A 12,582-nucleotide genomic window follows, 5' to 3' on the forward strand; every position below is an offset into this window, starting at 1 on the left:
ATGTGAAAGTACAGTAAATAAAAGCATAGTTTAGTGATGAGCTAGCTCTCTTTGTCTTCTGATGGAGAGGCAGTTTGTTCTGCATATCTCCACGGTCAATGTCTGACCTCCGAAATCACAAGATCTGACATGTCAAAGATGACACTTCTCTTACTGTACAGCAAAACTGCACCAAACTCAGTGGAAACTAACGGGAAAGCTTATGTTGAGTTTTGGCATGGATTGTATTCTCAGTACACTTTTAGCCTGGTCTTTGGGAGTCAACTGACTTTTAGACATGAAAACCAATTATAAGTAAGATTTACTAAACTACTACACCAGTTCATATTCCAATAGGAAAAAATTGAATGCACTTTAACAACATTAGTATTACATGTTGTTCAGGGTTCATGCCAGTATTTTCGGCTTCAGCATTGGTTAAAGCCTGTAGAAATTAAGTGTTTGTAGGCGTTCGCAGTGTTTGTAGGCGTTTCTGGTCTCTGCGATTTGTTTGTTAGGATTGTTTGGTTTTGAATGTATGAACATTTATGTTTCAGTGGGGAAATCTCTGCTCCCTGAGGTTAATCTGGATTTACTCATTTAAAATAGAAATGTAAACTGTAAGTCACCCTGGATATGGACGTCTGCTAATAAATAAATAATAATAATACTTATGGTTAGCTATATTTGAAACATGCCACACTGGGATCTAGGTAGCTCTGTAGCCCTTTGTTTTATGATGCAGAGTATACAGTAAGTACATCTCTATTTTCTCATATCAATATTTTATTAAACAGCAGCTGTACAGCAGATTTTTTTTCACATTCAGAACCTTTTTCATCATGTTTCATTGCCTTCTGGATGTTTCCTGAGCCCGGCTCTGTAGACCACATGCAAGAAATCAATGTGGACTTGAATCTATGTCTGTAATATTAGTACTGGACACCAAAGTATGAAGGGGTAGGCTGCTTACGACTGCCATGATTTCGAATTTGCATTGATCTTGGTAGTAAACTGCTTTAAAAATGACAGATTTAAGGCAGAGAGAAATTTGCCAACCCTGGTTGAAGATAATTTAACACTACTGACAATCTGAAAGTCTAGCTGTGCCCCACAGCTTTAATTGCACATTGCATGGATATATGGCTGTTGATTCATTTATTTTATTTACATATGTATTTTTGTATGTATTTGTGTATTTGTTTATTCATTTATTCATTAATGCATGTGGATTGTAGGAGGATATTGCACAGTGTGCATATTTATGTATAGACTGCATTCCACTTTGACAAACATCTCTTAATTACCAAGCATTTTATTAAACGGGTATAAAAGGATTCAGTGCCTTAAGGATTTTTGGCTTAAATTATAAACACTGCTTTATGATTGTACAGCTGTTTTGTTCATAATGAGCTTCAGAATTTTTGATTAACTTAATCTGTGTAAATATATTTAAAAAAAAATAATATATATATATATAGTACTGTCAATAAACAGGATTGTCAGTGCAGTGCAGTTCATTTCTGGTGGAAGGGTAATCCATCTTTGATGCACATCTTATTTGTTCTAGTCCCAGAAATGAGCTTCTCAATGTTGAGCAATTTAATTATCACTTCAAGTAGAGCAATTGTATCTGTTGCAATCCCAGCCAAGGCACAGTGTGGATTGTGAGGGTTAGGTGAAGTGAAATTGCTTTAATAAAAGGTTAGGGGTTTTGTCTGATGGGGAACTGACTACAAGTCTAAACTGATGTAACCCTCACTGAGAGAAGCGACGCTCAATGAGGCCGAACCAATAAACAGAATCTTAAATGTTAAGAGGAAAGTACACAGGATGTATCAAACCCATACTTTTTTGAAAGCACTTCCATTTCTCCTTTCTGTGCTTTCTCAATTGTGACATTTTCCATTGCATTGTCTTTGGCGGTTTCAGGTTAAGTTTCATCCAATTCCTTTTTAATAAAAATAGACAAGACCGACCTTTGAAGTGCAACATGATTTGGCTTCTATAATAAATTGGACAGAACCGTTTACTTTTGGTCAACTTTCCTTTTTTTTCCCCAGAAGTGGACTCCCTTAAATGTACCCACAATGCATCTGTGTGAAACATCCATCCATGTGGCATTCATCTTTCTCTCAGATCAGGTCCATTTCCTCAGAGACAGCCCCTGTTTTGTAATGTCATTGCTATTTTAATGTATTTTGGTGTCTCTTCAAGGACACTTTGGCTCATTTGGACAGCCTGTGTGTCCCTGCTGCGAGAAGGGCGTTGCTTTGGGGAAATTCAGCCGGGGCACAACTACTGACCCTGTTCATCTTCCCAAAGTGCTCTGCAGTTACCTGAGAGACCAGCTTATAACCGCCGATCCCATCCCTCCTCATCACGCGGGGCTGCTCTCAGACAGCGCTGAGATCTCCAGGGCCTCAACTCGTCACGCTGTTGTCTGCCAACGACCGGGTGGAGGGAGAGAAACGCAGCTCTGACAAAACTGTGCTTCCAACCAAACTTAGATTCATGATTTGGTTAATCCCCCACTTTGAGGTTGCCCCGTGTCATTGTTGTTGTTGTTTTAATGAAGAGCTCATGTCTGGGAGCTGCATTACTGATGCACTTGGCTAAGCCAGGCCCAGTCGGCCCGTTTCCAGCTGTTTTCTCCCGGGAGATGTGTGACACTAAACACTCAAGCCCCCAGTCCACTGCACAGACATGTTCAGGAGCCCTGTGTTTGGCTGCAGATTCAACCCTGACACAACTGCCTCAATTATACTCCCCCGTCTCTGAAAACAAACCACATGTGCCATTAAATCTGACTAAACCAGGAGGGACACGTCGTGCAGTGTTAATAGCCGGTACAATAATTAATAATAAGCCTCACTGCTTCAGATCTCGCTCGTTTCACAGTGAAGGTTCAGAGTCATTAATTATTAAATACTATTGAACTTACTACTGTATGTTATAAATAACTCCCCTCGCAGGATCACAGCACCTCAATATACTATGCTGCCTGGAAGTGGAGGCTGCAGCTGGTCAATTCACCGTTAAAAATTCACTCCAATGTAGTGGTGGGATAAGATGAACGCGTTTTAATAACCGTCGTTCAAAGGCACGGCTTTACTCATTGTTATTAGAACTGAAGGCAGGGACAAGTACACTTCAGCTTTGAATTGTGCTTGAAATTAGCAGGTGTTTCTGCACAGGGAGTTTGACATTCGAGTCGTTAAAATATGGCTTTAAACTCTGATAATGCAAATCTGTCAGCTACCGTAATTAACACGAGTCGGGAATACATTCTCGTTACCGGCAGTGTCTCTGGTTTGTATTGCTGTGTAATACAACTGGCACATGCTATTAATAGAGATATAAATACTGTATTCATTTATGTACTTATTTTACTCAATTATTTTTATTTTTACATTTACCTTTTTTAAATTGAAGGAAGTCTCTCATTGGGCTAATATTGTTTCTGATACTTTAAATCTACGGTTATATTTTAATACCAGAGCAGATATTTTTTTACTAGATGCTATTCATTTTACTGGAGTAGTTCCTAAATTACAAATTGCTTTGTTTCCTGTAGTAATTCAATTTATTTCTATTACATTTCCCAAGGACTGAACTTTAAATCTAATTTACAGCAATAGCTTAGCAAGATAATAGCACACTAAGGTAAACAGCAGCCAAATAAAGTCAAGTCCAAAAAAATTACATCCAGGGTCTCAGTCCAGAAGGCCAGCTGCCACGTCTTTTGACTGGTGCAATTTAAAAACAATTCACCCAGTGAAGAGAAAGCAATTTGTAAATTACAGTCTGAGTTTTACACTTATTGTCAGTGTCTCAAATGAAGAGACACGGAAATGCAAGAGAGCAATGCTAGAGTGACCTTACTTCTGTCTTTTGTGTAGGAAAAATAACAGGCCAATTTATGTGTGCATTGTAATTGACATTTTGCTTGGGACAGCTGGGACAGCTGTGTGGGGCAAACACGCTGAAATCTGAAACCTTTACCCAAGGAAAGTGATTTGATCCTGAAAGCTCTGTCACTCACAAAAAACACCTTACCAGGACAATTCAGATATGCAAATGCACTCGTAGTCAACTAAAGCACAATGATATCACACATTTCCCAACTGTTTTTCTTCTTAATAAGAATTATCATCAGTTAGCTTCTCACACTGTTTAACACTGCCGATTTCTGCTCAATCATAGATTTATTGTCCTCAGGTTTGAGAAACCAACAGCAATTGAAATACGCCTTGACTTTGCTTTCAAGAGCTGTCCTAGGTCCTGAATTATTTGAAATCGTTCAAATAGGAAATATGCCGAAGCTGAAATACCTGTTCTTCACTATAACAGAACACCTATCGTAGTGTATTTGTTCTCAATATTACAGTCCTCTGTAATAATGAAGGAAGGATTTACAAGTTGCAATTATTTACAAGTAGACAGACGCAGGACAGTACAGGTGAGAGGCAGCCATCTTGTTGTGTTCCTAGTTTCAGACAGTCTAAGCATTCCTGATTTAGTTTTAACTGCCTTAATTGAAGTTAATATTGTCTATAGTTTGCCTTAAGTCAATTCAATTGGTAACAGAAAAGTCAAGCAGTTGACCAGGGGACAGAAACCAAGAGCCCCAAAAAAATAAAATAAAAAAAACTTGCAAAATTTAGAAGCATGTGACCACTATAGTGTCATGCTTGTAGAATGATTGCCTTCCTGGATGAACTCACACAGAAAAGAGCACGTACAACCCTTAGAGACTTCCCAAGAGCTAGAAATGCCCAACAGGTTCCAACTGCTGGACACCGAGTTGGACAGCTCCGAGGGTTATGGGAGTGCAGTTGAGCACCAGAGCACCATGGTGCTCACTCCCCCCCAGAGCAGGGAGGTAGTTATAGTAGGAGACTCGGTTCTTAGAGGCGTAGATCACACAGTGTGTTCTAGTGACAAGGAGACCCACATGGTATCTTGCCTGCCTGGTGCTCAGGTTGCAGATCTCCCTAAACTAGTAGACGGGCTACTGGTCAAAGCCGGGGGGAATCCACTGGTCATGGTCCACATTGGAACCCATGACACTGGAAAAGGAAGGGCAGAGATAAAGAGGAAAATTGACCCAAGAATGAAGAGAAGGATTGTTTGAATGGTGGAGGAAGAACCAAGGAAAACCTCAAAACAAATCCAAGCCAATGTTCAAGCTCAAGGTACAACAGTTTCAAGTCGCACCATCCGTCGCTGTCTGAATGAAAATGGGCTCTAAGAGAGAAACACAAAAAAGCCCGACTGGAGTTTGCCAAAATCCCCTTCTGGGAGAATGTCCTTTGGACAGATTAAACAAAAGTAGAGCTTTTGGTGAATCATAACAACTCCATGTTTACAGGAATAAAAAAAATGAAGCTCTAAAAGAAAAGAACACCATCCCTACCGTGAAACACGTAGGAGGCTGTGCAGGGCACAATGAAATCAGAAGACTATCAAGGCATTTTGGAGCGAAACGTACAGCCCAGTGTCAGAAAGCTGTGTCTCAGTTGCAGGTCATGGGTCCTCCAGGAGGATAATGACCCAAAACATACCTCAAAAAGCACCCAAGAATGGATGAGAAGAAAACATTGGACCGTTCCGAAGTGGTCTTCTATGAGTCCTGATCTAAATTCAATTAAACATCTGTGGAAAGAGCTGTAACTCGCAGTTGGGAAAAGGCACCCATCAAACCTGAGAGAACTGGAGCGGTTTGCTCAAGAGTGGGCCAAACTACCAGTCAAGAAGTGTAGAAATCTCATTCAGAGCTACAGACAGCGCTTGATTGCAGTTATTTTCTCTAAAGGCTGTGCAACAAAATTTTAGGTTAAGGGTCCCAATATTTTTGTCTGTGCCATTTTAATTTTACTATTTAAAGTAATATGTTACGTCATAAATCAAAAGCAAAGTTTCTGTTCTATTGAATGTGAAATAAAGAATGGTGGATACCAAATACCTTTTGTCAATTTCTACTTAGTTCAGAGAAAATTGTGAGTGTTTTTTTTTAAGTGGAAGGGTACCAATACTTTTTGCCACGTCTGTAGTTATTAATGGACACCGAACGCGCATAATGGGTCGAATGGCCTCCTCTCGTTTGTAAACGTGCCCTGCAATGACTCACTTCACCACGTCTGTGTGAGCAATTAACTTCAAATTAAATTGTTTAAGATTGTCAGCATTCACATCTGCTTTGTTGTACATCGGTGACATTAGCTGCCGTTTCATTTCCTAGTTCTGATCCGCCACCTTGCAAGAGTTTTGGGGAGTTTAGGTGCCCCCAAAAAGCGAGAATAAAAATAGCTTTGCTCTCCTCACATTTATGCAAAAGTTTGATCTGCTCATATGCACATCTCGAAATCTCACTATTGATAGTTTGAGATATTGTACAGTGGCTAAATATGATATTTGCAAGATTAAATGTTCTTACTGTGATAGTTTAAACTGGGCTATTCTGTTTGCTGGGTTACATAAAAATGCTTGTGTACATTAATGTTGATGAATTTTTCATTCTTCTTTTATAGATCTTTCTCCTGTTTCTTTATATTTAGTAATATTAAGGTATTGCTTTTGAAACTAATCAGTTTCTTTCATGTTCCCATTTTAGTGATACTGCCTCAATGTCTAATCTACAGTTTTTCTTTTTTGGGTTCGATGTCTATTAAACTAGTAATTGATATTGAATTTGTCTGGAAATATTAAAATAGAGGCCCAATAAAGAAAAGTAAAAGCATCCCCATATTAAATAAAATAAAATTGTATTAAATAAAATATGTCAACATCTGAACTTCATTTTATCAACTTACTATAAACTCTTAGTAAAAAATATGAATAGCAATCTTTTTCTTCTTGTGGTTCAATTAACTTTACGCTGGAACAATAGAGTGATACAAGTACCAACTTCTGACAAGTTAAAAAATGACTTTCAAGACCTTCATTTAGTATGAGAAGGTGAAATGAAACTTTCTCCTGCTTGAGTCGTTAAAACAATATCAAGCAGAACAAAGGGGGTAATTATGTCTATCACAGTTTTAATTAGATTGTGTTTATTCACATCGGAGATTTTTGCCAGGTGAGTTCTATTTGAGCAATAATGGCATTCACCAGATGAAAGACTCACGCTGGCGTTTGATGTTCGGGACCTCTTTTCGATGATCGCACAGAAACTTAGATGTGTTTTGTGCAGTGGGGTTTTGTGTTGGCTGCATGCTTACTTTTGATGGGCTTTGAATGCTCACAGTGGTTAATGCTAAAGAGAATTTCAAAAATCCTTCTAACCACCAAGCAATGATTCATAATGTGAGTTCTCAAGCCGTTAAATATTGTTGAGGCCCACAGAGCAAGGATGTTTGGTGAGCGCTGTTATATAATTCAGAACCTGTTTCCAGCGATAACAGGAGGCTTATATGGAAAACTGAGAAATCGCTATAGGACTTAGCCTTGTGGCATTGAGGATTATTACTATGAGCTGTGGGTCGCTGAAGAGCAAAGCTGGTTCGTCCTTGAATTGCATTTACCCAGATGACTTATTAATTTAATGGCATGAGATCGTCCACATAAAGATGTAGAATAGAGGCAACATATGCTCTGTATTATAAAGTGTACAAAGACGTTACAGGTGTTGGTATGGGACTTTCACTCTAGCTATAAAAAATAAACTTTCCTTATAATGCTGTAGCTGTACCAAAACCCGCAACAGTGGAGATTAATACAATCTGAATAATTCATGGTTCACAATTCATGGTTAACTGTCAGTAACTGCAGCAAAAAAACAAAACGAAAAATTATTAGCAGTTGGAAATTAATAATTCAGGCTAAAGAAACAGCGGTAAATGGAATGGGCTTCCATTCAATTAGATTCCACATTAGTCATGGCTTGTGCTGAAATAAAGAATTAAAGGAAGATTGGGAACACGTTATTTTTTTAAAGGCGTTTCACACATTTAAGTGGATGATTGTTTTGTGCGATTAAAACCACATAATAGACTACATTTTGTAACGGCACCTCGGCCCTCGTGCTTCTGTTGAGATTTGCCGAATTGCCACAGGAAACGGAGGTTTAACAGAGGTTTTAAATGCTGGACTTTTCCTTGAATCCAAATGTATTCAGATTGATGCCAGGTACTACACAGTTTTGTGATCGTTAAGAAAGAAATGGGACCTGAAACTTTTATTTTTCAATACCCTGGTCTCTTCATACTGAATTGAATTAAAGACGCACAGCTCTGTCATCATGGAGTTTGTGTTCCAAAGGAAAGCTCATAGTACGATGCAAAATACTTGCCGAAGGTGTCCAAGGGGAGAAGAAAAGAAATAAATGATTAGCATATTTGTTCAATTATTCCTTTGTGCCAAGTGGTTTTACCTGATATCTTTGATGTCAGACTAGGAAAAATTCTGTCAGCAATTTTTTATAAGTAGTAGTGGATTGATGAATACAGGCTGATTTATATGAAGCATGTAAACCCTGTTTGCTAGGGTTGGTGAATCTGTATTTTAATACATGCAAGTGTCTTGAAGTGCAGCCCAATTAGGGCATCAATTAGGCTTTTGGTGAAGCATCTCTCTTAAAGGCAAAGGACCTTAATGGACAGAGGGACATATTCTTATTGTCTTATTCCATTGTTCAGTTTCAGTTGTTTTTATTTTGATGTCAGTCAAATATTCCCAACAGAAAACAGACATTATTTTGGGGGGAGGGTTGTGGGGCCATTTGCAGAAGGCATATGGCTGGGCAAGTGATTCTAATGGGATTATTTTAGTATGCATCTTTTAAAGGGTTAGATAAGAGATCTCTCGTTGTGCTGTTTCCTCCTCAGTTTAATTTACGTGTAAGTCGTCTAGTTTTTTTTATGTTTCCCAGAAATCACATGCTTGAGAGCTATATGGGGCTTTTAAATGATGGCTTTTCAATTAGTGCAATGTGTGTCTTATTATTTACACAAACTGAAAGCAGAGTAGGGCCATTGCAACGTTTTTAAGTGACTGTACTTGTGTGGGGCACAATACAGGACATTTGCAGACAGCATCACCCTCTCTTATATTCCACAAAAGCATCCGAGCAAGAGGGAAATCCAGTCTATTGCTATTTTTGAGTGATATATACGGGCATGGTATAGTGAACTCTGCGCCATCATTCGCCTTGCAGTTGTGCAGTTCAAACACAGTTCAAAGTTTGTGATCACACATTCTCTGCCTGCCAGTCAGTCGCTGCCCTGCTAGAAGTAGTTCAGTTACTTGTGGCCCCTGTCTTCCATTACTCACGTTGGTGCAGCAATTAGACTTGGGGAGAGAAAACGCAGGAACTATATTTATTGCCATAACTCCCTCTGGCTGATTTGTTTTACCTCTGGCATTTTTTCCACTGCCTGAGAGGTAAAGTGGGCCGTCAAGACTATTTCTTCCTCATTACCTGTCTGCTTACAGCTGCTGTTTGACCTGTTTACTTCAGTCTCTCATCCGTCCTCTCAGCTTGATTCAGCTTTGTGTCATACCTAATATAGCTGTTTTATAATGTTTTCATACACGTCTTTGCAGGATTTCATATCGTGTTGTGATACAGAGAGGACCATAAAGATGAACCAATATTGTAGTTCCGTCTGTGATTTAAAGCAATTAAAAATTCAGGACGCTTGAATAAAGAAGTGTTTTTGAAAGCTTTGCAGATTGTGTGTGCTTATGTTTCTGCAATGGATTCAAAGTGAATGCCTGCAATGCCCATGAAACAACAAAGCATAGCCTTTCTCCCGCCTGTGACATTGTGACTCCAGTCATGGTGCTTTTATTACAATTTGAATGTTGTGGACAATATTTGTTTCTCACCGACTGACCAGTTGTAATGATTGTGTAATGAATCACTTTATAGGTGTCGACTTGTGAAACATCCTCATATGTGATACAATTGTGTTGGCAACCTATATATGCAATAACAGTCTGTTCTGTTCTTTTCTGCATGCATCTTCATTCTAATCAGTCCGTCCATTTAATGTAACCTTCTATTATGTTGTATAATAATCTCATCTCCTCAAGGCGGCCGTCCAGCATGTGGGCACCCCCTGTCATGAACTGCTATAAAACCCTATGGCTCTTCACTCTCTAACCCATATGGAACCAATTATAAGCTCAATGGGGTTTTCTTTTTCTTTTTCCTCCTAAAGAAGACACGCTTCTTTGCCCGTTGAAGTCAGCATCATCCCTGGCAACCTTGTTTCTCCCCTGTGTAGAAGAAGTTATCCCTGTCGCAAGTGGAGATCGGCATCTTTTGGGTAAATTTTAAGGGTTTATTTCCACAGTACTGTCTTGTGTGAGCATGACTCTGCGATTGTGGCTATTTGTATTCGAATCCTCTTTGGATGCCATATATATATACACTGTTGTTTAAGGATTGCCCAGCTCTAGATTCACGGCACGAGATTCTATAACCTAAATTGTTTATGTATGTTACAGATTTTAATTTGTATTGCCTTTGTTAAACAAAATGCATATAAACCCTTCTGTTCTTTGCGTAACATTTTTCAGCTGGTAAAATGCATGCATGCACTAAAAACAGCCATAATCGTATACGTGTTACAGTAGAATGCTTTATTTTCATTTATTGAAAAGGACTTTCTGACCAATGTCAAATTATTTTCCTGTAAAGTTCTGAAAGTGTTGAATTGTTGTATGGATCCATCTGATTAGTTTCTAATTATTAATTTAGTGGATTTATACTGAATTAGTGTTTTCACCCTGTGGCTGGTTTGCATTTAAAATCAAATTTTCCCTAGAATATAAAGGTTATGCCTTGAATGTGTTGTCAGATAATTTCTGCCTGACGGGATGTTACTGGGTAGGGACTGCACTTTCCCACCGAGAGCAGAAACCACTCATTTAAACTTGCCAGAGATTTTGCGTCCTGTGGTGCAATGTATTTTTCTTTCTCTCTTCTCTCATCCCTGCTGGGAGGATTAATTTTAAGGCGGGGGGCTATCTTTCCTAAACTTCTCCTAATTTCACTTTTTTTCCAACTATTAACTGCATGTTTCTGTAAAACAAACCCAAAAGAGAGGAAGATAGATGGAGTTCACTGTGTTCTGGGCCTGTGAGCTGCTGTTACTCTCATCTGGTTTTCATTCGTGTCCTTACATCACCTACCGCAGACCACGGTGGCACTAGAGCACTTGGAAATTTTAAATTCTCTATTCTGACTTTGAATGCCCGTTATCGAAGAGTCCTCACTATATCTGCGATAAGGGAACATATTATACTCGGCATAAATCTTGTCTGGTTCCCTCTCCCGTTTCTGCAGCTGCTCCTAAAAGCCTAGCCATGAGAGAGCCTTTATCAACTCCGTCCCAAGACTTATCTCCTGGATTATTTTCATTTATCACTCGTGGGGCCACTAAAAATACCAATAGCAATCTTCACATTGTGGGATTTACAGTTGTTGTGGTGTTTTTTTGTATTGGTCTTCCCAGCTAATGACAGAGTGCTTATAAAGTCCAGTGAAAACAACCTGCAGTGTGTTGTTTTCACCGATCAATATTCTAATAAACCGAGGCGTGACAAAGCACTCCATAACTCCAGCAGAGAGATGCTCAGGGGTCTCCTAAAGTCACTGCCTTGTTGACATTAGCAGTCCATAGTTACACACACTTCCCTTTTCCCCCTCATCAGCAGATATCTGATCCCTGCAGCTAGCACGGGACATAGGTGCGTATAGTGCATTGTCACACAGCGGCCTGCTTAACCACGGGAGTGAAATGGGAAAGATCCCGATTTTGTTTTCATCTGGAGAATTCAAAGTTGTGGGAAATAGACTTGAAATAGTTCGTGGGAATGACACAACCACTGTGCCGAGTTCCTTGGCCAAACTGACTACATTTAATGTTGGACCCATTTAGAGACGGTTCAGTCGTTGGATTTGTATGCGTTCATTTATTTATTTTTAAACACTGAGCTGTGTGGAAAGTTCATCATTGTCAGTGCTTAACAAGCTTTTTATTCTTCCTGTGCAGCAGAATTGGTTTTCATTAGTGGAGGAAAATCAAGAGCAGGAAAAAGACTATTAAACAATAGCAACAATTATATTAAGGTCTGCATACTTAAACTGGAACATAAAGCTGCTTAGTAACACGTGAGTTTCTCGGCAATGCCATGCTGTCTGCCGTTTTCCTCCATACTTACTGCATCAATTAGTTTGATATTAAATACTGTATATTGTACAATATCATATTAGTTTGTCAGATTACTTTTATAAAGTTTCCAGAACAGTAATCGGTTAATCTTGTACAGTTTTCCCTATTTTATAGGTAACGTTCCAAGAAAGGTTGATCTAAGATTATTGGAATTAGATGCCGTTTCTTTGATAGATGGGCGATGCCATGCTGTGAGTTGAAAGTCTACATGATTTTTTATTGTTATAGTTTTTACATTTGCCTCATGCATTTCTTGTAGAGCACTTCGCTAGCGTGTATGCATGTATTCGTGGACTGTAATGATGGGTGTGCACACACTCTGACAATATACGAGTATGGAGATGTACCTGATTTAGTGTTTGTTTCTGACGTTTGTTTCTCACAAATTTAAGAGCTCCATGCAAAGCAATGCTCGAGT

At 39.0% G+C, this 12,582-nt stretch overlaps 1 protein-coding gene across 3 annotated transcripts in view; it reads left to right on the forward strand.

Moving 5' to 3' along the window:
* The window catches only part of iqsec1b (IQ motif and Sec7 domain ArfGEF 1b), a 170,026-nt gene that overhangs the window by 38,889 nt on the left and 118,555 nt on the right, over window positions 1–12,582 (forward strand). For 2 of the 3 annotated variants that reach the window (XM_066697787.1, XM_066697793.1), the window contains exon 3: window positions 10,146–10,253. The exons of the other annotated variant lie outside the window; for it this stretch is intronic. In XM_066697787.1, coding sequence (XP_066553884.1) covers window positions 10,146–10,253 — 108 coding nt within the window. The remainder of the gene's footprint in view (window positions 1–10,145; window positions 10,254–12,582) is intronic. 3 annotated transcript variants of the gene reach the window in all.

This window comes from Amia ocellicauda, chromosome 3, assembly GCF_036373705.1.
Source record: "Amia ocellicauda isolate fAmiCal2 chromosome 3, fAmiCal2.hap1, whole genome shotgun sequence".
Classification (NCBI taxonomy): domain Eukaryota; kingdom Metazoa; phylum Chordata; class Actinopteri; order Amiiformes; family Amiidae; genus Amia; species Amia ocellicauda.